The 24,790-nt window shown below is 51.9% G+C and overlaps 2 protein-coding genes across 4 annotated transcripts; both read right to left on the reverse strand.

Moving 5' to 3' along the window:
• Positions 1-953: 953 nt before the first annotated feature.
• kdm3b (lysine (K)-specific demethylase 3B) lies at positions 954-16,281 on the reverse strand. Of its 3 annotated transcripts, none has more exons than XM_066717096.1 (25): positions 15,821-16,280; positions 14,498-14,665; positions 13,918-14,031; positions 13,607-13,712; positions 13,400-13,524; positions 13,179-13,247; positions 12,240-13,055; positions 10,390-12,148; positions 10,058-10,265; positions 9,545-9,759; positions 9,036-9,188; positions 8,786-8,893; positions 8,564-8,691; positions 7,683-8,016; positions 7,140-7,444; positions 6,390-6,680; positions 6,106-6,277; positions 5,868-5,958; positions 5,525-5,655; positions 5,237-5,356; positions 4,471-4,494; positions 2,986-3,125; positions 2,429-2,605; positions 2,205-2,339; positions 954-1,969 (listed from the first exon to the last, which is right to left on the reverse strand). In XM_066717096.1, the coding sequence occupies exons 1-25, from the start codon at positions 15,971-15,973 to the stop codon at positions 1,889-1,891; spliced, it is 6,123 nt and encodes a 2,040-aa protein (XP_066573193.1). In that variant the 5' UTR covers positions 15,974-16,280; the 3' UTR covers positions 954-1,888. The 3 variants fall into 3 exon arrangements, with proteins under 3 accessions (XP_066573193.1, XP_066573191.1, XP_066573192.1); XM_066717094.1 differs by having other exon boundaries at positions 15,776-16,280; XM_066717095.1 differs by lacking the exon at positions 4,471-4,494 and having other exon boundaries at positions 15,776-16,281.
• Positions 16,282-18,635: 2,354 nt separating this feature from the next.
• Positions 18,636-24,097, reverse strand: spon2a (spondin 2a, extracellular matrix protein). The gene is made up of 6 exons (XM_066717097.1): positions 23,904-24,097; positions 22,024-22,258; positions 21,121-21,347; positions 19,602-19,793; positions 19,266-19,440; positions 18,636-19,178 (listed from the first exon to the last, which is right to left on the reverse strand). Exons 2-6 carry the CDS (start codon positions 22,253-22,255, stop codon positions 18,997-18,999), a joined length of 1,008 nt encoding a protein of 335 aa, XP_066573194.1. The 5' UTR covers positions 22,256-22,258; positions 23,904-24,097; the 3' UTR covers positions 18,636-18,996.
• Positions 24,098-24,790: the final 693 nt, after the last annotated feature.

Genomic DNA, 24,790 nt, shown 5'->3' on the forward strand with positions numbered 1-24,790 from the left:
AACCTCCTTCCCTCAGCCAGGGCATTGAAAATGGGTCGTGGATGGTATTCCAGCATGACAATGACCCAAAACACACAGCCAAGGCAACAAAGGAGTGGCTCAAGAAGAAGCACATTAAGGTCCTGGAGTGGCCTAGCCAGTCTCCAGACCTTAATCCCATAGAAAATCTGTGGAGGGAGCTGAAGGTTCGAGTTGCCAAACGTCAGCCTCGCAACCTTAATGACTTGGAGAGGATCTGCAAAGAGGAGTGGGACAAAATCCCTCCTGAGATGTGTGCAAACCTGATGGCCAACTACAAGAAACGTCTGACCTCTGTGATTGCCAACAAGGGTTTTGCCACCAAGTCGAAGGGGTCAAATACTTATTTCACTCATTAACATGCAAATCAATTTATAACTTTTTTGAAATGCGTTTTTCTGGATTTTTGTGTTGTTATTCTGTCTCTCACTGTTAAAATACACCTACCATTAAAATTATAGACTGATCATTTCTTTGTCAGTGGGCAAACGTACAAAATCAGCAGGGGATCAAATACTTCTTCCCCCCCTCACTGTAACAGACCCTAACTAAGTTACAATTCATGACTTTCTGAATGTATTACCACTGCACATTTTGGATTTCTAAGCAGTCGTTCATGTTCACAAGATGTTCAAATCTCCTGAACAGGATTGTTTGTGAATCCCCCATTTACATTTTTCACTGAAAGAATAAAATGTGCTTGTAAACTCACAGCCAACCTTAATGGCGATGATGCTGGCTTAAACACACACACAGTTTTTAAATTAAAAACAGTCAACACTCTGCACTACCCCCCTCTTTAAGATTAGTATATCTCTGTGCTTTATCGAAAACAAAAACTCTAGCAAGAGGATAACCAGGGAGCATAATGATACAAGATACACAAACAATCTTTTCATTACAGTTTAGGGAGAAAACAAAACATGGCCACAGAATGAAACTTAAAAATTGTTTTATTTAATTTTTAAAAGTCACTTATTTAGGAACTACAAAATCACGATACAGAAGCCGAGTTCCTGCAGGGAGGCAGAGCTGTGAACTGGGCCACACTGCGGGTGTGATCTCTTGCTCTCTCTCTCTTTGTGTGTGTGCACATCTCATCCGTGTCTCTCAGACCAAGTCATTGCCCTTAATGCTTAAAAACAACCAGAACAAACACTATATAAAAAAAACACCACCTATTTTCCTTAAGTAAAAAAATATATGAAGTGTTAAATGTAACAAGACCAAAAACTGGGACATTTGTGTTGAATCAAATGTTAAAGTGATGCTCAAAAAAAACATTAAAATCCGGGTCAAATATTCCTTTATTTAAAAAACAATAATAAAATAAAAATAAAAATGAACAATGCTGTGATGGCAGAGAGCAGGCTGTCAGAGAGGCATCTCTCCTATTCCAGGCCCAGCGGTCAGTTAGTACAGGACACGTTCCCACTCAGAACCAGATGCCACATCATTGGGAAAAAAATAAAATAAAAGTCCAGAGTGCGTCTTTCCACAGGCTCTCTCCAAAACCGAAGACAGGAAGTCATCAACTCCCCTCCCCCCCTTCTTGTTCTACCTCTGGTTTAGAGGCAAAGGACTGTGCTGACCTCCAGACAGCTCACGCCCCCCCCAACCCCAGTCTGCATCTGTAAGTGTAATACTGTCCTCCCTGCATCGCTAAGAGTGTCTGAATGTTGTCTATCCTCATGCCCCAACACCCCCACAACCCTCTCTCCCCATCTACCCTAACACTCTTGCCCCCCACCCCCCCATCACTCCGACGCTCGCCTGCGATCCAGTCCAAGTCCACTTCCTGCCTCGCTTGTGTCTGTGGGTTTGTTTTGATGCTGTGGTTGTACGCGTTTTCCCAGGATGCAGTGGGGTGCTATGACCGCACCAGTTTCGACTCGTGGGCCTTCAGTGTTCCGACTGCGTCCTTCACCGCGTGGTAGATGATGTTCTTCACCTGCAGGAGGAAAAGGGGGGAGGTCAGCGTGTCAGGGGTCAGACAGGTGAGGTTAGGGGTCACACCTCCAGCCTCCTGCTGGGCTGAGGTATAACAACTGGCCATCTTATGATTAATAATTCTGTTTTTTATAGGAAGAATATATCATATAAAGGAGACTACAGCAGAGCAGGGTCTCCAGACCTGGTCCTGGAGAGAGACAGTACAGTACTTTAGGGCAGGGTGTGAGGGGTACCTGCAGCTTGTCCTCGTGGTTGGAGTGTGTGTTGGACAGGTGCCTGAACTCCTGGGTCAGCCTAAAGCAGTGTTTCACATGTTCTGGAGACACAAAGTCCTCGGCCACCTTGATGCAGCTGTACAGGTTGTGGACCTGCAGGGACAACACAGTCAGGAGGATGAAAGACGGAGAGAAAGAGACAGACAGACAGAAAGGGCAAGGGGGCATGAGGCGGATCAGACCTGGTGGGGGGCGCCAGCAGGGATAAACACGGCATCACCCAGGAACTGCACGATGGCCCAGCCCTGCACCCCATACTCCTCGTACAGCCGGCGGCGCAGAACCTGGTCCAGGTACCAGCTCTGGTCGTGGATCGGGTCGTGGTCCGGTGGGTTCTCCTGGCCCTGCTCCTCTCCCACCTGCACCGGGAAAGGAGGGTAATTTACAATCTAGGCTAAGTCTCAGTGGTGAGGAAACGTCTCTGAGGGTAGCAGGGGGCTGGGGGATGTACTGTCCTGTTCTGGTACTACTGTTCTGGATGTCGACTCCCCGTCAGTGGGATACTAAGACTTCAGGGAGTTTCACATACGAGGTGTGTAAAAATCAGTAGTGCGTTATTTCAGTCCTGTAAGACCCCTTCGAAGCCCCCAGCAGCGCCAGCCCCTCTCTGGGAGTGTGTGGGGGACTTCTGCAGGCCAAATCATTTTCGTTAATGGAGGAAAGTAAAAGCAAATGGGACACGCAGTAGTAGGGTCCTCGTTTCTCGGTGAGGTTGCGGTTTATTTGAACGTGCGGTGACCTTGCGCAGCAGCTCTCGGATCTTCTCGGCGTCCTTGGCAGCGTAGATGTGCCACAGCGCACCTGGCTTCTCGTGCGCCTCGTAGATGCGCCGCTTGGTCGTCTCGTCCACGTCCCCCTCCTCAATGGTCTTGGTCACCTCTGAGCACCGCCGATCACAAGAGAGAAGACGAGAGGGGAAAACTCCCTGGGGTTAGGACAAGCAGGGGACACAGCAGTCATCCTGGTAAGCACTTTACCATCATAAAAGGCAATAATGGGGATTACAATATTATAGGACAGACACTAATGTACAGGGACCAAGGATTCAAAATTACCACTTAAACTGAAAATGGCCTGTACAGATGCATTGGCTTGATCATTAATTCATTCCACCCCCCCCCAAAGGGTTCCTGGCAGTACTGCACTGCACACTGAGGGAGAGGCGAAGACTCGACAGCACTCACAAAAGCCAATGGACACAGGGCACACACATGTATATATTTATATGCACCGTGTACTAAATGTGTACACAAGAAAAATATGTGTTTAGTGATAAGAATGAAGAAACTAAAGCAGCACAAATGGAGCCCAGACACAGCTCAGCGCAGGAGTTCACAGAGAGCATCAAAACATACAAAACACACTGGTGCAAAACAACCCCAAGATATTAATCATTTAAAATGGAAAAGAAGCCTTAAGATGTGCCGAGTGACACAGACAGCCGACTGCAGAGACCAGTGCCGGAGTGCAAGAGACCTGCCCGTCCGTCTGGCCTACTTTGTCTCCTACGTGTTCCCTTTCAATTCTGTCTCTGTCCTTCGCTATTAGTCTGATAATCTGTCTATCCTCTCTCTCTGTCCCTGTCTGAGAGATGCCTGTGGAGGCATATTCACAGTGGACTGCAGAACAGACCTGACCCATCACATTTTGGGATGGGCTCCTTCACTCATAATAATCTTGAGGTATCACTCTCATCCTCCACTAGTGCGCGTGCGTTAGTGAATGAAGATGGGTTTGTGTGTGCGCGTTAAGTCTCTAACATGTGGCACAGAGACGGACACCGCAGACACCTGGACAGCAAGACAAGGAGTTCAATATAAAAAATAACCAGCAAAGAAGGGCAAACGGAGGATACAAAGACCGAGAAACTGGAAGATGGATGAACAGATTAGAACTTTAAGTAGAAATTGTTTAGCGAATCTGAGAATTCTAATAATGAGAAATGTGTACAGGGGTGTCTACTCAAGAATTTAACTTAATTATAACTATTTTGGTGATTTATCTTATTTAAACTAATGGATCTAGAAGAGCTACAGCGTCCAGTCCTGCCTCCCCCAGCTGAGCAGAGAGAGAGAGAGAGACAGAGAGAGAGAGGGAGGGAGCCTGTTCACTTGGGTCGAGGCAGAGAGGAGAGGACAGGAAAAAGTAGAGGCAGTGGGAGAGGAGGAGAGGATGGTTAGTCAGTGAGGACATGCCAGGGGAGGTAATATGAAAAAGCACAGACCTTGACATCCAGTGAAATCTGCTTCTGTGAATGAGAAAATTTACCAGAATCAAAACAGGTGCCGACTGGGGCACCTGCAGTCAACAGCAACCAACCCCCAACCCCCTGTCCCTGGACTAATTCCAGGCAGCTCTCCCCCACCTTTGGGGGACTGAACACAGTGTTCACACCATCAGTGTGGGGTGTGGTTACAAGTGGGGAAAAGCTGCAGTGAGACTGTGCTTTTTGGGAGACTCCGCAGCCTCCACCCCCACCACACATTTCCGCTCCAGGCAGTGCTCTCTGTGACTTCAACACTTGACCGGGGAATGAAATGGGACCTTGGTGTCTGGTCTTCCCAGCCCCAACAAGGACCAAAACAGCTGCGAAATCGCCCTGTGGAGGAGGGCCATGTCATGGTCGTGTGCTTTCTTTATTAATGGCCAGGGGTGCAGGGAGTGAAGATTTACTGTTTGATATAATTCTCCAATTAGCTGCTGCAGTGAGATTTGGTTTGGATGCCAGCTGTTGCAAATTAAATTAAAATAAGGTCGCAAATGCAGAGTGAATCAGCACTGGCCCTCTCCCTGCCTAGGACTAGCATGCAGATGAGTTACAGCAAAAAAACACGAGCGAGGGCGAGAAAAACAAACGCATGAAGACAATCATTAAAGATTCGGTGTGTCTCGGAAGCTTGCATGGACAATGCCAGTGACAGTACGGGCGAGACAGTACACTGCTAGAGAGAGCGAGAGTCACGTTCCTCCCCACACAGCCCCATACTCACCCTCCTCGTGGCTGCCCTCTCCCTGGGGGATGCCCACGTACACCATGACGTTCACAGCGTCTGACACATCCAGGTGCAGGTTCGTCGTGCCCACCTTCCTGTCCTCTGTGGAGATCAGCCCTGCACAGGCAGAACGACACGCACGTTAAGAGGCATGTACAGACAGCGTCCTACTAGTATTTTAAAAATTACCCCGATCAGAAAATAAGTAAATAAAGCTGAACCACAACCACCCACCAACCCATCCATCTATCTATCCCAACTCAATGTAAACTGAGGGATCCCCACCATAAGCGTTGTACATCTTCGGCCCCAGGTCCGGGCGCACAAAGAAGTCGGGCAGGCGAGAGGCCAGGTTGAGCCGCCCGTCTCTCTTGGTGTACTCGGGCAGGGGAAGGTTATCCATCAGGTCCACGAACCTGAGGCAGACAAAGCAGGAACCGTCAGCTCTCGCCCGGCCCCAGAGCACAGCCACCGCACAACACTCAGACAGTAATGTGAAGGATCAGGTCAGTGTCTGCAGAGGATACATACAGGGCTTGGTCGTGCGGAGGTTGAGAAGCAATAAAAACTAAATACATCGTGTATACGCATGTGTCAGGTGGGCACTGTGTTGGCGGGTGGGGCTCACCGTGTGGGCATCATGTCCCTGAAATCCTCCCCAGGGGGCCAATCCTTCAGTTTCAGCACCATGGGCTGCCCATCACCCCCCTGCAGACGCTCTGTCAACACAACACACACTCACCGCAATTAATACACAACACACCGCAGTAAACCCACACACTTGACACACCAAACACATACACTACAATTAACACAATCACACTTGGTGATAAATACACTTGTCAACCCCTCCCCACCCCACTCACTGGCGATGACCTCGAAGCCGTCCCAGAAGTCCCGGACCTTGACGTCTGAGATGACGGCGCAGTTCCTGCAGTTCACAAGGTCCACGTCCTGCTCGCCGAACTCCTGGCTGAACGCCTCCGGACGCCACAGCCCGCCCTTCAGCCTGCGATGCACCCCCGACACCAGCACCGGCTACCGAGGTGGGAGGGGAGAGTGAGTTTTTTTTTTAACTGAATGAAATCATAATACCGAGAAATCAACTAAGAGGTCATCCGTTGACCGAGTCCCTCCCTCGCTCCCTCACCTGGCCCTGCTTCCAGCACTCCCGGAAGATCTTCCAGTTGTTCTGGTTACCAGGGTCCTGCAGGCAGAGCAGCCGCCCATCACAGAGCCAGGTGTGGGAGGTATGGGGGTCCAGCACACTCAGCCCCATCACAGCCTCACGCCGCGGCCCACCCTCTCCCCCTGGGGCCGCCCCGGCACCACCACCTCCACCCCCATCTGCCCGGCGCTGCTCGGACGCTTTCTTCGTCTCCACCACCGATGCAATGATGTGGTCCAGGAAGTCTGGCAGTGCACCTTTGGTTTTGTCGCCCTGGGTACGAGAATGAAAACGGCACTAAATACATGGATGGAGGGATGAGCTCACAAAACTGCTGTTGACTGGTGAGGTCATTTGATTGTTATTTTGTTATTAAATGTGCTTTTGAAGTGTGTTTTTTTAAAAGAAGGGCAGGAAATGAAAAAGGCCAGAAACTACAACTGCTTAAGATTTGTTCCGATTTCACTCAACACTCCCATTCCTACATACCCACTCCCAATCTGGCATAACCACTCCCCAACACACCGACTCAACACTCTCAGACGCACGCAGCTAAATTTTCACATGCCCATACTGTCACACATCCACACTCTTGGTCACCCACAACCCTCACACAGTCCAAGTCCCTTGGCAAGCGTGTGCGTGTATTTCCATAGACACGTGTGTGTGTTTGAGTGTGCACCCCTTTCCCAGTAGCCCGTGGTGTGGAGTGTGTGTGGAGGGGATCCTCACCGTGGAGCCTGTGGAGAAGACGGAAGGGAAGGGGACCCCAGAGTCTCCCACCCCCTGGGGCAGCTTCCCCGGGCCGCTGTTGAGCAGGTGTCTGAGGCTGGAGCCCTCGGCCCGGGGCTGGGAGTGACTGGAGCCCAGGAGCAGGCTGTTAAACAGCTTGGGGGTGCTGCTGGAGGAGGACGACGAGGAGGAGGAGAAAGAGGAGGAAGTAGAGGAAGAGGAGGAGGAAGACTTGGACAGGGAGCTGAAGGACTCGAGACCGAAGGGCGAGCGAGCCTCCTTCCCCATCACAGAGCGCAGAGACTCTGAGGGAGGCAGAGAGGAGGTGAAGAGAGAGGTGGGAAGAAGCAGTGGAAAAAAGGGATAGGAGGGAGAGAGAGGGAGGCATCAGTGAGGTAGCCTACACAATTTAACAAACATTCAAGTGTTCATGACCGATGGTGTATCACATGGTCACAGACAGCGCTGAGGCCTAACTATCAGTCGTGCTCCTACCGAACTCACTAAGGGACACAGCACCTTAAAAAGTGCTCCAGAACTCACCTTTGGTCTCCTCTTTGGCTTTCTGTGTGGCCAGGTCAGCCAGCCAGTGCAGAGCGGAGGAGGGCGGCGCTTCGGGCACAGGGGGGCGGCTGTCCTTAGCACTGGGAGGGGCAGGGGATGGGGCCGTGGGGGCCTGGGGCTGGGGCAGTGGAGGGGGAGTGTTGACGGCGTGGGCACTGCCCTCACTGGTCTCACCCCCAGTCTCTTGCGCCGGCTCTGTCTTCAGGGGCATCTCTGCCTCCGCCCCCCCCCCTGCTGCTGCCACGCCCCCCCCGGCATTCACCCCGGTAGAGGGCAGCATGTTCCCCACAGCGGCTCCGGAGTTCAGAGAGGGCTGCCGAGACGCACACAAAACATCAATTCATTAATTGAGTTCATTCATTTTTTTGGTCTTACTCTGATTGCAGTTTGTTTGTTTTGGTGTCAGTATATTGTTCCTATTATCTCTAATTCTATGGTTTGATTTCCTCTTGAAGTTAAATTGGTTTGGCCTAACCCTGTGGTTGACTACAAACTTGACATAGAAAGCATTGTATGACAGTGTGCATGTGTGCTAGGGGTGGGCAGTATACCCTTATGAATGTGAATAGTATGACATAATGATACGGATTTTGCATTTATTCAAAATTTCTGTCGAGTGATACGGTTATAATTACAATGGTTTTGCTTTTACTATAAATATACTTTATCAAAGGAAACAAAACAAAAAACTAAAAGCGCATTATCCTATTATTGCACTGTTTTGTTCACAGGAGCGGACGGGTATCCCATCAATCTGTCACACACTTTTCATCACGGTGAAAATCTTGTGATATTAATTTCAGTTAGTGTCGCCCACCCTAGTGCGTGCAATGTGCAGGTGGGACAGGGATTTGCAGTACCTGAGACAGACCATTGGGGGCGCTGGGTCTGGCCAGGGGTTTGTGCTGTCGGCTGGTACAAGGGCAGTTAGCTTTGATGCCCCATTTGCCCCGCGCTGCGTGCACCATGTCTCCAATGTTGTAGAGAGCTGCATGGGAAGAGGGGGCAGTTAGTAACCCTTCAATCAAAAAAAACAAAATGTGAGTGCGTGAGTACAAGCGCGAGAGGGCGGGGCGACCGACCTGCACCAGGGATGATCTGTGTGGGCATGAGGTTCTGCGGCTCATGGGGCTGTCCCTTGGCACACTTCAGCCAGGAGAACACCTCGTCATCCGGCTCCTCCACCGAGTCTGCAACCGCAGGCATACACATATACAGTGAAAAAGGACAGTTACACACAATTACACTTATAAAGTAAGAGAGTGTGTGCAGTGGAGATGGAGGGAGAGAGGTCACGCAGGGCGACAGAGCATCGTCTGTGTAAAGGCTCACCGTCACGGGGGCGGCTCTTGCGCAGCCGGTAGCAGTCCAGGCAGACGCCGAAGCCACACTTGCGACAGACCCAGTGGATGTTGAAGAGGGTGGTCTCACACACGTCGCACATCTCCCTGATGCCCCGCACCGCACGCTTCCACGCCACCTTCTCTGCACGGCACAGATGCGCACAAGCACACGTTAGTACACGCTACTGCCGAAATACAGACACCAACACAAAGACACACCAGCACACGCTAATGTGCACACGCCAGCACAGGCACACGCTAGCCAATTGCAAACATCCACCAGCACACCCCAATACACAGACTGATGCACATGTAAAGACATGCAAAGAAATGTGTAGACACATACATATTGATATGATGCACAGACATACATACAGAGAGAGAGAGTGAGGGCAAGAGAGAAAGAGAAATAAAACCCAAAACTAACAAGGAAATAAAACACCAACGAAAGAAAGACAGACAGAGGGAGGAAGGGAGGGATAAACGGCTGGGCCTCACGGTGCGGCTCGACCAGCATCATGGCCTCCTTCTCCGACATCACCAGCTGGCAGAACTGGTCGCCCACATTGGCCAGGATGTACTTGGAGGTGTCGAGATCCAGGCCCTGCTGCAGGGCGGGGGCAGGGAGCCACAGTCCCATGGCCTGGGCGTCACTCTGCTGAGGGCTGAGGAACCCCTCCACCCGTAGAACCCCCTTCCTGGTGAACGCCAGTCTGGGGGGGAGGGGAGAGGTACATTTGTTATTATGAGGCCATTTTTGTTGCTCTTGTTGTGACAGTAATGGAGTTAATTGTCAAGTTTTCCAGAGAATGGGTCAACAGTACACACATTCTCAGACACTGAGGAACCAAGGGCAAGGTACACACAAAATACAGGAAATTAATTGTTATGCACTTTCTGGGTTTTAGAGGGGCCAGAGTCACACTGGTCCCTCCCACACGTGGAAGCAGAGCCAGGCACACCCCTCCTAAAGACACAGGCACAGACAGACTGCCAGCATGGCCCCGGTACCTGCGGAAATGGAAGAAGCGGCAGGCCACGGTGGCATCGTCCGGCTCGCTGTCCTGCTCGCGGGACTTGCGGTAGCGCTCCAGCCGGCACTCGCGGCACTTGTGCAGATGCGGCGCCACATTGATGCAGGAGCCGTCCTGTAGGAAGGCCTCGCCTGACTGCTTCAGCCTGCGCACCTTAGACAGGTCCTTCAGCACCGACTGGCCCACTGCGGGGGGGAGGAACAGAAGGAAGATCAGACGACAGCAATACAAAAGAAATCAAGAGACAGACTAAGGGACTAAGACTAAGGGATTAAGGGAGATGGAGATTGACAATCCCGTCCCTCTCACCTTTGAAAGGTTTGTTCCTGGGCCGGCTCTTGCCCACCCCCTTGCCCTTGCCCTTGTCCATCAGCAGGGCACTTCCCCCCGCGGCCCCCATCACCCCACCTGGGCCCCGCACCCTGTCCAAAGGCCCCTCCTCCGCCTCACTCAGGTCGGATAGGTCGCTGTTGGTGCTGGAGTCCGAGTCACGCTTGCTGGCCAGGCCACGCTCGTCCAGCGGGAACTTCTGAGGCGACTGTTCAAAACCGAGAGGGGGGGGCTCCCCAGTTCCGCCACCTCCACCACCACTGCTGCTGCTGAATCCCACCCCTCCTAAAGCCTGCGGCTGCTGCAGGGCGTCCACGCAGCTAACAGGGTCATCGACTCTGGCCGCCCCTTTTGCGCCCTCTGACCGCGCAGCCACCCCCACTGACCCCTCCTGGGTGGGGCTGGCAGACAGAATGGGCATCTCCAGCAGCTGTGAGGAAGAGACCGAGGCAGTGGGGGCTTCAAGGGCACAGGTGGGCTGCTGGGCCACCACAGGAGTGGGGGTGGGCAAGGCAGGAGCGACAGGAGGAGCCAGGTTGGAGAAGGCAGAGAAAGGGGTGGAGAGGAGGCCCTGGGATGCCTCAGGCAGGAAGAAGAGGCTGCTGGAGTGGGGGGGGGCACTGGCAGAGGTGGACAGGGGGGGTGCATTGTGAGCTTTGGGCCAGTCAGAGGCCGTTGTGGATTTGATGACCGAGGAGGAGGAAGCGGAGGAGGAGGTGGCAGCGGCCGGGGACGGGCTGGCAGTGGGCAGGCCGCTGAAGGGGCTGTGTGTGAGTTTCTGTGCGAAGGCCAGGAAGGGGTTGCTGGACTTCTCCTCAGCGGACAGCTGCAGGAACAGGTTCTCGTGACCCTGCGTGGCCCCGGAGCCAGAGAGCAGGCCTAGCCCCACTCCGCCACCGCTGCTATTACTACTGCTGCTGCTGGCGCCGGCAACACGGCCCAGCACACCAGAGCCCAGCACGGCACTGCACAGCCCACCAGAGCCCAGCACGCCGCTGCTGCTGCTGCCGCTGCTGCTGCTGCCGCCCAAGAAGGCAGGCGAGAGTTTGGGCATGGAGTCCGCCGCTGCCAATAAAGACGACCCGAAGGGCTTCCCAGGGCCTGGCTCATTCGTCGCTGCTGGGGCCGCCTGCTGCTGCCGGGGGTCCGGTGGGCGGTGGTCCTGGAGAGGGCTGCGGGGGGCCCCGAACAACCCAGCACCTGTTGTCTTTTTGTGGGCCGTCTCGGTAGGGGTGGAAGAGGAGGTGGTGGGTGGAGTGGGGAGGGAGGACAAGGACGAGGTGGAGAACCCCCCCCCCGCTGCTGCTGCTGCTCCTCCTCCGGCGCCTCCCCCAAGGCCACCGAGGCCCTCCTGTCCTCTGCCTTCAGAGAGCACTCCGAAGTACATGGTGGCAGAAGATGAGGAAGACGAGGAGGATGAGGATGAGGATGAGGAGGAGGAAGAGGGAGCGGCCGCAGCAGCATTCTGAGCCATGCACTGGAAGAAGAGGTTTTGAGAGGGGTCTGAGCCAAGCCCGGGCAGATCATCCTTGGGGCCCGACCCGAACCCGAACCCCAGCCCCCCGAACGGCCGTCCACCCTCTCTGCCCAGTGCCCCGTTGGTGGGGGTGGGCGCCGGAGCAGGAGCAGGGGCAGGGGCGAGCGCCGCACCACGGGGGTCTCCGAACGTGGGCAGGGAAAGGGGCTGCGAGGACGACATTCGGAACCCGCCACCAGACATCAGAGGGCTCTTGGAGGTCTGGAGAGAGAGTGAGAGAAAGTGAGAGTGACAAAAAAAGAGAGAGAGAGAGAGAGAGAGAGAGAGAGAGAGACACACACACAACACTCACCTCTGACTGGCTGGCTCCCCATGTCTTCTGCATGCCAAAGGTGGGGGTGGCAACTGTAACAGTAGTGGGGGGGACAGAGCTAGCAGCCCCACCTTCAGGAACTCGCAGGCCAGCAGAAGAAGCAGTAGACAATGTTGTGGAGGAGGAGGACGATGAAGAGGTAGGGGGTTGGGGGGCAGAGGAGGCAGTATTAGGGAACCCTCCGGGGGCGCTCTCCCCATCTCTCTCAGCCTCGGGCAGCTTGTCTTTCTGCAGGGTGAGGGCGCTCAACGGCATCTGGCCCAGCGAGGGGAAGGCAGTGGTGGAGAAGGGAGAGGGAGGGGGTGGTGCCTTGGGTAAGGGAGGGGCAGCGGCCGCAGGGGAGGCGGGTAGAGGAGGAGGAAGAGGAGGCGGCGTGGGGGGGTGGGGGCCACCAGGGCTGGCCGCGGGTTCCCCCAACGGGGCGCAGGGCGGGGAGGGGCGGTCCTGTATGACTAGGGTGCGGCCGTTCTCCTTAGTATAGGTGGCAAATCGGATGTTGGGGTGTCCCTGGGAGGAGATGTGGGGGGTAGAATTGGGGGAGCCTTGACTTGAATTGGTGCCGCCGCCGCCGCCGCCCCCCCCTCCTCCTCCTCCCCAGGCACCAAGACTGCCCTCCCCTCCCTCGCTCGAGCTGCTGCCTCCATTGCTACCCCCCTCGCCCTCAGCCTTCAGGCGCTTCAGGGCCACGTCGCCCTCCCCCTCAGAGGTGTTGCGTCGCCGACGGCCACCCCCTACCCCTTCGCCCTTCCCCCCGTCGCTCTCCTTCCGTCGTCGTCCCTTTTTCAAGGGTCCCCACTGCCAAAGAGAGAAGAGAGAGAGTGTGTCAGGGGGGAAGTTGTCCTAAACACACAGCATTCACTTCAGTACAGCAACCATTCCTACTAACCCCCACCCCCAAGGTCATAGGTCATCGCTCACCTCATCCAGATGCTCCTCCGCCAACATCACATGGATCACCGTGGGGTCAATGACCCGTGTCTCCTCACGCTGGGGGGAAGAGAAGAGAGGGAAGAAAAAATTAGCCTTTTCTCTCTGGCCAAAACCAACAATTAAAAAAAAAAAAAAAAAGCTACTGAAAAATCTATTTATTCTTCAACAAGCTGAGGGTCCCTAACTCTCTCCTCTCCCCCACGCAGTACCTGGCTGATGGTGATCTCCATGACGTGGGAGACCGGGTCGTGTTGAGACACCAGCCCCAGCGCCCAGGGCTGCTCAAATTCCGGCTGGTATACTTTCACGTTCTGCCCCTGGATGGTGTAGGACCCTGGAGAGACAGACAGCCAATCAATCCTGAATCTAAAACTCTGCTCAGAGGTCAGAGGTCACACAGGGTGATGGCCACTTACCTCGTCTCAGGATCTCCTGCAGCTTGAGGTCACTCAGCCAGCTGCTCACCGCACCGTGGAGCGCAGCCTGTTCCTGCAGAAGACTGTGGCTCAGGTCCTCCTCCACCTGCAACACAGTGAGTAACACAGCTGTAGAGAGACGCACTAACCCACACATTCCTCCAAAAACAAAGCATGTCTGCAACACACACGGCTACATACACACACCGCCGTGCGGACGCTGAATCGCTTGCACACTCCACGGGCTCAAAAACACACACCCCTCTCACGTGCACACAAACGGGCTTCAAATACAATCACTGTAACTCCACCTCAAATCTCTGCAGAGAGCTGTTGTCCGGCAGGAAGCTGACCGCTCGGTCCACAAAGAACTCCACAGCAACCACAGAGCCCAGCCCGACCCGGTCCACCAGGGCTCGGAACGCCTGCCGGGCACGAGAGAGGGGGAAATCAAGACCGTTAACAATTTTTTGCTTCATTTCCAATTCCCATGTTGCTTCTCTATGCATGCGCAGAGCCCCCCAGTCCTGTGTGAAACCTGCTGCTGTGCATCTCTCTGATAGAGGAAGACGGTGAAGGGATTTGAATAATCCTAAACGTGATGTTGCCAGTGTCGTTCGCCACACACATAGTACAGCTTTCCGGCGCGGGTTGATGACATCACTGTGGCACTCATGACCTGCCCGTGTTGTGGTGTTTTAGATACTTTTCTGGTGTGTTCAGGCTCATCCTGGTTAGGGGACACCCCAGCCCAATAAGAGAGAAAACACTCTCCTGTACTGATAATACTGGGGCTGGGAAGTTTTGGGAACTCTCGTTTGTGACACTGAGATAGGCTGAATCCCCAGTGCCGCCCTCCCCACCCTGACCCCAGCACAGTCCGGTCCTCACCAGAGCAGGCCAGACAGGGCTGGTCACAGCGCCACCCCCGGGCAGGGAGGGCTCCTTGCGGGATGCCCAAACGATGGAATTCTCGACCAGGAGCGCCCGCACCTCGTCCCCATACACCTGCACCCAGGAGCGCCGGCCCCAGGACACACCCTCGAACTCCACGAACACCTGGACACAGCAAGAGGGGATGGGAGGGAGAGGAGAAAGGCAGTGAGATTGACCCTGGGGAATCACATTCTGCAACCTGAGCTGGGGGGGGAGAGTCAAATTCAAATTCAGGGGATAGTGGACAAACAGAAGCAGGTTGTGGAATGTGAGATTATTCAGTCAGACACCTGAGGGGGGGAAGGAAGGCAACCGTCCAAGATGCAGGGTGATTAATGTTAATTGAATGAAAGGGGTATTGCTTAATTGGATATTTTTTTAATCAAATGGTTGCAGGAAGCTCTGGATCATCTGGAGCTCAGGAAACCGAGGAGTCTGTGGGCACTGACAAGACCTGGGATGTCTCCTCCCTGCCCCTCTACCGCCCTGTGTCCGGGAATTATTACTCTACATTATTTGAATATTCATACAGTATAAATTGCATTTAGTTTAGTTTAATGAATCAGCAAAACAAAGGCAACGCGGATTAGCGGAGATGCTGTAGTCCGTTAATCACTGCTACAGACAGACTGCAAGTGAACATTAACGAAGTCTTTACCAACACGCACAGGTCAGAGGAGAGGATGCGCGGTGTGTCCCTCACACGTCGCGTCCATTTCCGCCCGTCCTCCTAAGTTCATTACATTGGTTTATTGACATTTTTGTTTTCATTCGTCAATAACTGCACGCCACGTTCAGCGTGTGTAATTGCCCTGTTGTACATTAGTCCGATGTTTCCGCGCCGCTCGGGGCGGGGGTCTGTGTCGGTGAACCCAACACTGGGGCCCAAGAATAAACAGATCTCATCTCCCCGGGCTGATCTGGACCCGAGCCCTGCAGAACCGCCAGATCCCCCGTCGCAAGGCCCCGCATCCCCGGGCTGTAATGAGGCGCTGGGCCCGTGTGCTGTAGTTACACAAGGACACTTTCCATCTCAGTGTGACTAATCTACACAACAGAGCAGACTGTCCATTACGGCATCGCTACTGCTGTGTATTCACACTTCGCCTATTGTGCGGATATGTCGCGTTATGAGGTCGAATTCCTCCGCACGCTGGATGCCCGAGTGTATGTGCCTCGTCTCCCCACACATCCACCCGGTAAACACTGCGGCCGGCCCCTCTCACCGCTCACCTGCACCCCCGGCCCCGCTGCGGCCGGCCCCTCTCCGCCGCTCACCTCCACCCCAGGCGCCGCTGGGCCCGCAGTGCTGACCGCCCGCACTGTTCCCCGGTGCCACTCTCGCTGCCACGCCGCAGGCTGTGGCTCGACTCCCGGCTCCCCCGAGAGGAGAAGAAGTCGTTTGCCAACCAACCCCATCGAGTCGCCCATCGCCAGTCCTCACTTCCCCCCCAGTACAAAAAAACTTCTGCAAGGGAACTTGAACAATGAGATCCACACAAAGGCCGCCGTCCTACTGAGCCCGCCGGGCCGAGCGGAGCCGCCCAGGAGACAGGGTGCAGCTGGCGGGGAGTGCAGGTAAACACCAGCAACAAGCTCCGCAATCCGCAGCGATGGACTGTTATTGTTCACTGCACAACAAGCCCGCTCCGTCCGCCATTACAACCCTCTCCTCACTGCAGACTTCAGGCTGGCGGTAGCGCTGCACAGCGCCTCCTAGCGGCCAGCACTGCGGGCGGCGGGGGACGGCGCACTGTAGTGCTTTTTATCTACGCTGTTCTGCGCCGTGTGCGGATAATACTGTCATTACAGCGAGAGGAAGACCTGCAAAATAAACCCGTTTTGTGTGCGGCTCTAGAGCGCCCCGCTGCGGACAGGCTGAGCTCCTCTCACCCGGACGGGAACACGGCTCTCCTACACGGCCGCCATCTTGTCACACGACCCCCATGTGTAGCTAGTGCTCCGCAACCAAGGTGTGCATTATACACCGTGTAGTACAACCCAGCACAGACATTAAACGTGTTTCATTGCATCCAATTCATGTTTTAATGTTTTACATACTAGTACATTCACGCAGTTAAACATGTTTGAACCATCTGTGAAGTATCCTCCTGATCAGCAATTGGTATATAGAGGCTGTCGCAGTCAAAAGCATTATTATTACAAATAGGATACACTTGGTTCGGTTTGATCAGAAACAAACATTTAATTAACTCTCACCAGCCTCAATTCAATGTGACGCGATTGGATTCTGACGGTGTCCTCGACATTGAGCACAACTGTCTAAACAGCATCATGGGAACTGTAGTTTTACACCAATGTCTCCACTATTCCACGAGTGGTTATTATTATTATTATTATTATTATTATTATTATTATTATGCATGTGAGAACATAATATAAACAAATACAGCAATACATAAATGAATAAATAAGTGTTGAAATAAATAAATACATGTCCATGTATTTATTTATTTGATAATTTATTGACTGATTGATATATGTAGTCATTTATGTATTTTAAGCTATGTAAGCTCTTTTATTTTGCATGTTATGTCTTCTGACGGTTATGCCTCATAAAGCACAAAATGTATTCATGTTGATTTACTATGTAGGCACTATAAGTAATATACTGTATTTTGTAATTCATATTTCAGTTATTGCATGAGATAACCAGGCACAATCTGGAAAATCAGGGAGATGGGGGTTAGACATTATCCATGGCGAGGTACAGTTGTTATAACCTATAGGCTTTAAAGAAGATCAAGTGTGATAACTTCAGACCTCATAGAACATTTTTTTTATTTGTTTTAAACGCACTAAATTTGTAGTTAGAATAGCCTATAGGTGTGTTTGTAAATCACATTAAATTGCGAGTATAACGTTGAAATCAAAAGTGATTAATGTCTGACAGTGTAAAATCATAATAGGTTACGACAATGCACACTCATTTACTATAACTGAAATCCAATTTAGCTTACACTTAATCTGATAATAATACAACGACAGCGTTTGTTTATTTAACAACCAAAACAACAATATGTTAAAAAAAAAGTTTTCGTGTAATAGGCCTATATGTAGTAAATTTTACTGTTATAAATAAAAGTTTAAACAACGATTAACACTTTTTTTTTTTGTATCTCCGCTTCTATCTGTTGTGTTATAGGCACTGTACATCCCTTGACAATATGGCTGCCGGCTTCCATACGGCCACTCATAGAGCTTGTGTAGGCAGAACCAATCTAGTATATCTAAATCTATGATTCACACACCTCCCTGGCTGTGGTGCCGATTGTGACACTAATGCTTATTCTAACAGGCCTGCAAACATAAGCCCTTAAACTTCATCGCAAAAAAATAAATCTAAAAAAATTGTACCTATTTCCTATTTTTTTATTATGACTACTCTGTTCTGACATTCACTCGTGTCATAGCTGCACTCACAATAGCTAGACACAGTAAAATAACACAGACACCAGATTCCCTGAGAAACGATGACCTGGGGTTTGTGTGTAGTAACACAATCGGGTGTGTAGTTGCGACGTACCATGGTAAAAACTTAGTATACAGTAGTAGGGTGGTGTGTGGCAAAAACACATAAATATAGAGTGGTTTACCATGGTAAAATCACAGTAATGTGTGGTGTGGAGTACTGTGGTAACAACACTGTAAAACATATTGTTCTTCACTGTGGTAAAAATACAGTAAAGCAGTGTGGTTTGCCATGGTAAAATAACAGTAAAGTGTGGTGTACCAGTGGTAAAAGTGAAGTAGTGTGGTGTTGTGGGGTGTAGGGCAGTACAGTGTAGTGCAGGGTAGTGTGGGATAGGGTAGAGCAGTGCAGTGTAGTGTAGTGTGTTGTGGTGAAGTGCAGTGTGGTGTGCTGTAGTGTAGTGTGTGTATGTGTCTGTCTATGTTGGTTTATGCTTTGCAGGGTGCAGTAATACCTAAGAATCGCCACCAGAGGGAGTCCGTTAAGTAGCAATACAACACATAATACTTCATATCTGAGACTCCAGCCCTGGTCTGCAAACAGTATCTCTCTGCTTTATACAGACAGGGAGGTTCTTACATAGAGGGAACAAAATCTATATTATTTTTTGGTAAAGAAAACATTAATTTATTCGTTAGTTATGGCGGTTACAGTGGAACATATATACACATTACTGCTGCTGTAAATTTCTTATCAAATCTTTAGATTTTTTCAACCAAAATAAATCAAGTTTAAAAAAACACGTACACATTAAAAAGTGGATGAGTGGATGGGGCAGCCGGACCGAACCTGGACACAACACATACTCGAACGTAGTGTTTCTGTCAGAGTGTGTGTGTGCGTGAGTGAGTGCATGAAAGTGACAGACTCACACGAACACACACACACACTCCACACCAGAGTTTTAAAGCACGCCACTTCTGGGTGGGAGGTTCATGGGTCAGAGTCGAGAGGTCAGGGGTCACAGGCAGTTGTCCGGGCTGCAGACACTCTGTTCCTCCAGCTCGGGGCAGGGGGCGCCGGTGTTGGCGGGGGGCAGGAGGATGTAGCGTGTGCGGGACTTCTGGCCCCCTTCCGAACCGCAGTAACCCTGGCACAGCCCCCAGGAAGACCACAGGGACACTTCACAGTCCAGCGGAGTCTCTGAGACACAACACAGATGCACAGCACTCACAATACCACGCAATACAATACAACACACACACACTGATACTCAGAAGTCGTGCTCACCGGAGTAGTGAGGGAGGCCGAGCTCAGGGTGGGGCCTGATATGGTTGGACAGGCCAGGGCGGCGGCCAGGAGCAGAGCTGTGACGGGTCAGTCTCACGGAGGCCAGCGGTGGGAGCTCCTGCAGCCGGGGGTAGAAGAAGGAGTTGGCTGGGTGGCTGGGGCTCTGAGCTGTGATCTAGAGAGAGAGAGAGAGAGAGAGAGACGGGGGGGGGAGAGAAATGGGAATGGAAGAGATTGGGAGAGAGGGAGAGAGCGAGGCAAGACAGAGATGGTGAGTGGATGAGAGAGGGTGAGGGGAGAGAGAGTTCAGGGGTCAGTGTCAGGTCAGAGCATTACCTGGGTGATGTTCTCTAGGGGGTTGGAGGGGAAGTTGGGCGAGGAGAAGGTGAAGCCGCTGTCTGTCCCAGCATCGTAAGGGTGGAGGTCAAGGGTCACTTCCTGCTTCCACTGTCCCCCCTCACAGAGGTCAAGACTGTCAACGCCAACAAACCAATCAGGGCTGGGCACGATCTTCACCAGGAGAGAGAGCTGCAGAGAGAGAGAGGGAAGGACGGAGAGAAACATGGTGAGAGGGGAGAGAAATCACAATCAGAGAGGGCGAGAGTGGAGGGGAGGAAGAGTAAACTTGTTTATCACTCTTCCATTCCTAAGAGAACGGGAACATCGCTGCGACCGGAGGAGTTCTTTACCACAGAGCAAGTGAAACAGTCCAGAGACTCTGAACAACATAATTCCCAGCTCACCTTGGGAGACTCATAAATAATAGCTTTTACGAAATGTTTTCTTTTTCTTTTTAAATATATTTTCCACAAGCCCATCAAAGCAGGGGAGCTGTTCCAACATTCAAGCCCCCCCTCTGCTTCCCCCTCCAGTGCCTCTCTACGCGGCTGTTCCGTCTGATTGATGTCTCCACCCGCTGTGCGACGTGATGCAATGCTGGATAAAACGCACGCTTTAAATGTAAATAGGACACGACAAGAGATAACAACAGTAGTAGCTATAATAATAATAATAATTTTAAAAAAAGTTTATTTTGAAAATGGAGTAAAATGACAATGATATTCCAAGCTGAAACACAAGCTGGAGAGGAAATTAGCATTCCAGTCAGTGAGGGACAGTGCAACCTGTCTGTCTGTGTCTCTGTCTCTCTGTGTGTCTGTCTATCGGTGCCTGTCTTGTGTGTGTGTTTGTGTCTGAGAGAGAAATCAGTCAGTCAGTGTCTCAGTCAGTCAGTAGGGGGTGTAGTGTTGTCCCTGTGTAACCCCCCCACCCCCCCCCGCCTATCTGTGTCAGATTTACGAGGCAAAGACAGGAAACCTGACTCTCCACAGCCAGAGGGAGGGAAGGAAAGGAGAGAAAATGGCCCGGTGTCTCTCTTTTCCCATTGCTCCCTGTGTCTATCCCTCTCTCCCTCTCTGTGTGTGTCAACGTGTGTCAGTGTGTTTGTCAGTGCGTGATAGTGTGTGTGTGTCAATGTGTGTCAGTGTGTGTGACTGTGTGTGTCAGGAGCTGAGCAGTAAACACACAGATGTCCAGGGATGACTCTGTCTCCTGTAACGCAGCAGGAGGCTCTCCTTTCCCCGAGGCTACTGCCAACATCTACCCTGGGACCCCCCCACTCATTCCTCCCTGACAGCTCTAAACAAATAGGCAGTAGTAACATAAGTAACGTCAACATTGTCCTGAGAATGTGTGAGTGTGTACATCTGTGCACACACACAAACTCATATTCAAACACACAGACACACAATCACACACACAGGATCCTGATAACACCAAGACAAGCGCCAGAACCGGAAGGGCAGTGTGACAATGTGTGTGTGTGCTGAGGTGAGAGGTCAGGGGTCAGTCTCACCAGTGGGGTCCTAGGCTGCAGCAGCATGGTGGTGGAGGAGTGGCCGACCCCGGAGCTGATGCCGGGGGTCCGATACAGCCCCCCCACGCTGCGCCCCCCACCCTGCCGCATCCCCTTCGCCTCCTTCAGCACCGGCGCTGTCAGACCCTGCTCTGCCAACACTGCCACGCCACTACTGGCCAGCGCCCCCTGTTGCCACATCCGGTACTGCGCATTGTGAGTGACCGCTGGGGAGAGGAGAGAGGAAGAAAGGGGCAGAGAGAGAAGAAGAGACGGAGATAGAGAGAGATATGGAGAGTGGGGGAGGGACAGAGAGATTTTGAGCTTGACCACCTCTCCCATCCCCCGCTGAAGGGTGTGTCTAATCTCAATGTTAGCTCCTCCCACGGCAAACCACACTCACACTGCACCCCATTCATTATCAATAACAACCACAGAGAAACAGCCACTCCCACCCCAACCACTCCACCAATCAACAGGATGTGGCGATTCTGATGTCACAGCAGGATGGAGGGGAAAGGAGGCCCAAGTGCTCTGGCGCGGCAGGCAGGGGGAATGGCCCAGCTCTCGGGCAGCTGCCTGGGCCATGACATCACACAGTCGGCCGGGCGACCGCAGGCAACCGCAGCATCTGGATTACATCAGCGCTGGCTGGCAGCCCTCTGTTCTGCTCGAGTCAGCGCTGTCTGTGCAACACCCGTACACACACACACATACAGTCACACACAGTCACACACACAGATATGCACTCACACACATACACAAACGTACCATTGACCCCTGTGTCACTGGAGGAACACAGACCCCAGGAACATGAGCACTAGAGAATTACTTCAGTAGCATATAGCTGTATATGTACTGTATTCTATTGTCCTGTATTGTACCCCTACCCCACTCTCTCACCTACGAGTTTAGACCACTGTGCAGGGGGGCGGAACAGAGGGTACTGTTTGGGGAACGTCTGGGGGCTCCAGAGGCCGCTGAAGACCAGGATGTAGGAGGCGGGGCTACGCTCCGAACACAACGGCTGACTGGCTGGCCGGGAAGCGCTGGAGAATGACATCATCTGCATCACCACCATCCCCGTCAACAGCCTCTGTCTCAGCCAACCAGGGTACACAACCTGCAGTGACATCGTCTGCAGAAGACACAAGAGAGAGGATGACGTCATCTGCCTGTCTGCCTACCTGATCATCTGTCTCTGTCTTTTCTGTGTGCAGTGTGTCAGCGTGTAATTCAGCACTCTGACACACACAGACAGTAGATACCCATCACCTCCCTCTCTCAGTCCTGGCTTTATTGCTTTGTATTTTTCTTTCCCTCCTTCCCTTTCTTTCCCCATTTCTCTCTGTATTTTTCCTCTCGCCCCCAAACCCCACCCTCAGCACAGTCCTCGTCCTTGTGCTGCACTCCTCACAGCTGCACTTATCTTCCAATCAATGAAAAGCTACAGAGTAAACACTCATTAGATTCATTACGTTTTTTCCTGAAGGGGAACAGTCGGCAAAAATAATGCAAAACTGCTGCCAGTGGAGAGAGAAATTAACTAAAAGGAAAAAACAGAAGGGCTTTCTATGCCATCAAATGGTATTAAACAAAATATACACCAAACACCAATGGTCCAAAATATTTAACAGTGTCATTCAGCCCATTGTGCTGTATGGCAGTGAGGTGAGAGGTCCACTCAGTGTGCAGAACTACACCACATGGGACAAGCACCCAGCAGAAACCCTGCATGTAGAGATCTGTACAAACATCCTGCCGGGGCAGAGAAGAACTCCTCAGACTCTGCTACCCGCTGCTCATACCGATCCAGAAGAGAGCACTAAAGTTCTGGATGCATCTACAGCCGAGCCCCCCGGACTCACTGCAGCCCAGAGAAGAGCCCCTTCCATAAGCTGGCCCTGAAGCTCATGGCACTGACCTCTAACAATACTGACCAGCTTCAGACCAGTACTGCTCTCCGGCCACAAACCAGTCAACTGAATTATTAACCAAACCAAAAACTCCTCTCTGGAACACAGGGACAAAGATACTAAATCCCAAAACAAACTGGATTGCTATCAGCCCCTAAACAGAGAATGCACCCTGGCAGTCTCTCTTCACTGTCAGAGATACGAGGCAGAGACGGATCCTGACCCAGTACAGGCTCAGTGACCACAGCCTGGCCATAGAGACTGTCTGACACAGGCAGAGCTGGCTGTCCAGAGAGGACCGGCGCTGTACTCGCTGTGAGGCAGGAGAGGTACACAGAGATACACAGAATACTCCCTGACCAGGGAAACACGCATTGACCAAATCAGCAGGTCCCCCCCGCTCTTCACACAAGTGACAGAAAAGGCTTTGGCAATACATTATATACGCCATGCCAATAAAGCACCTTGAATTGAGTTGCGAGAGACACATGGAATCACAGAGACTCACACAAAGACACAGACACAGAAAGACAGGGAGAGGCAGGCTCTGTGAGACTCTCTGCCCCTCTCTCTGGTGTTGCCCTGGCTTGTTCATTCAGTCAGTACTGGGTTCAGCTATAATTATACCCCACACCTGACAACCCCCCACCTCACCACCCACACAGTACAGTGCAGTACAGTACAACACAATACAGTTCAGTGCATTGGTATCAGTAGAGCACAGTGCATTCTGGGTTAGTTAGACAGAGCTATAACCCTCGGGAGAGAGAGATCACGTAGTGGTGGTGCCTCTCTCTCCCCTCAGGGAACAGCCAGGAGGAAGAGAGGAGGAGGAGGAGGAGTGCAATGAGGGAGACCGACTCTTACCAGGACTGCAGACAGAGACACAGGAGCTGTCGGACACACTGGAGACCAGCACAGCCTCTCTCTTGCGCTCTCACAGGCAGACAACCTGTTTGTTGTGATGGACGTGTGGACCCTGTCCCTCTCCTGTCTTATCCTCCCTCCCTCTCTCTTTCTCCCTCACTCCCTTTCACACTCTTTGTTTCTCCCGTGCACCGGCTCCCTCTCTCTCCCTCTCTCGGTGTCTGTCTCCCCTCCTCCTTTTCTCTCTCCTCCCTCCTCTCCTCTCCTCCCCTCCCCTCCCCTGTTCTCACTCTCTGATGTCTGTAGTCCCATGTAAGGAAAGGTAATATGGGAATATGGGAGTGCACAGCCTCCTCTCTCCCTCCACAGACAGCCACAATGATAGCGGATAGATCTTTACTGTAATGAACTCCACAGTGTTGTTCTCTTCTGTAATGAACTACACTCTACTGGGCTCAGCCAAACTGTGTTGTGTGTCAGTTTGATTCAGCAGAGTTTAAAAGACAAACTGACAACAGCTCATAGTTCAACAGTTTGCTGGCTAAAGGGTCTCAGCTGGGGGTGTGTGGTTTATTGTGATGTTGCATGCCATGTTTATAAACATATATATAAACAGATACACCCACACATACTCTCTGTGAGTGGACACTGCTATGAGTCACTGTGCTGTGTCTTCTACACCCCAGAAACAACACACACACATTCAAATTAACTTTATTGGGATGACATTCTAGTGTTGCCAAAGCTTACTGCAAATATAAAAACACTAAAAAAAATTAAATTGGTCCCTCTCTCAGACACACACACCTCAATGTTTTGCTTACAGACTTTTAAAAGTTTTGTTTTTTTTTCCATTCATTCCAACTTTGATTTGTTCCCCACACCCA

The sequence above is a fragment of the Amia ocellicauda genome, chromosome 11, assembly GCF_036373705.1.
Source record: "Amia ocellicauda isolate fAmiCal2 chromosome 11, fAmiCal2.hap1, whole genome shotgun sequence".
Lineage (NCBI taxonomy): Eukaryota > Metazoa > Chordata > Actinopteri > Amiiformes > Amiidae > Amia > Amia ocellicauda.

What these genes read in the sequence shown, in the direction of transcription:
- kdm3b (XM_066717094.1), bottom strand. Translation starts at nt 15,973, where the DNA reads ATGGGCGACTCGATGGGGTTGGTTGGCAAACGACTTCTTCTCCTCTCG. An exon ending in CAAGAGCCGCCCCCGTGACG is followed by an intron (nt 8,894 to 9,035) that starts GTGAGCCTTTAC and finishes CTGCGGTTGCAG; the next exon opens with ACTCGGTGGAGGAGCCGGAT. An exon ending in AGGGACATGATGCCCACACG is followed by an intron (nt 5,656 to 5,867) that starts GTGAGCCCCACC and finishes TGTCTGCCTCAG; the next exon opens with GTTCGTGGACCTGATGGATA.
- spon2a (XM_066717097.1), bottom strand. Translation starts at nt 22,255, where the DNA reads ATGTCACTGCAGGTTGTGTACCCTGGTTGGCTGAGACAGAGGCTGTTG. An exon ending in ACAGTGGTCTAAACTCGTAG is followed by an intron (nt 21,348 to 22,023) that starts GTGAGAGAGTGG and finishes TCCTCTCCCCAG; the next exon opens with CGGTCACTCACAATGCGCAG. An exon ending in CGGCCTCCCTCACTACTCCG is followed by an intron (nt 19,179 to 19,265) that starts GTGAGCACGACT and finishes GTTGTGTCTCAG; the next exon opens with AGACTCCGCTGGACTGTGAA.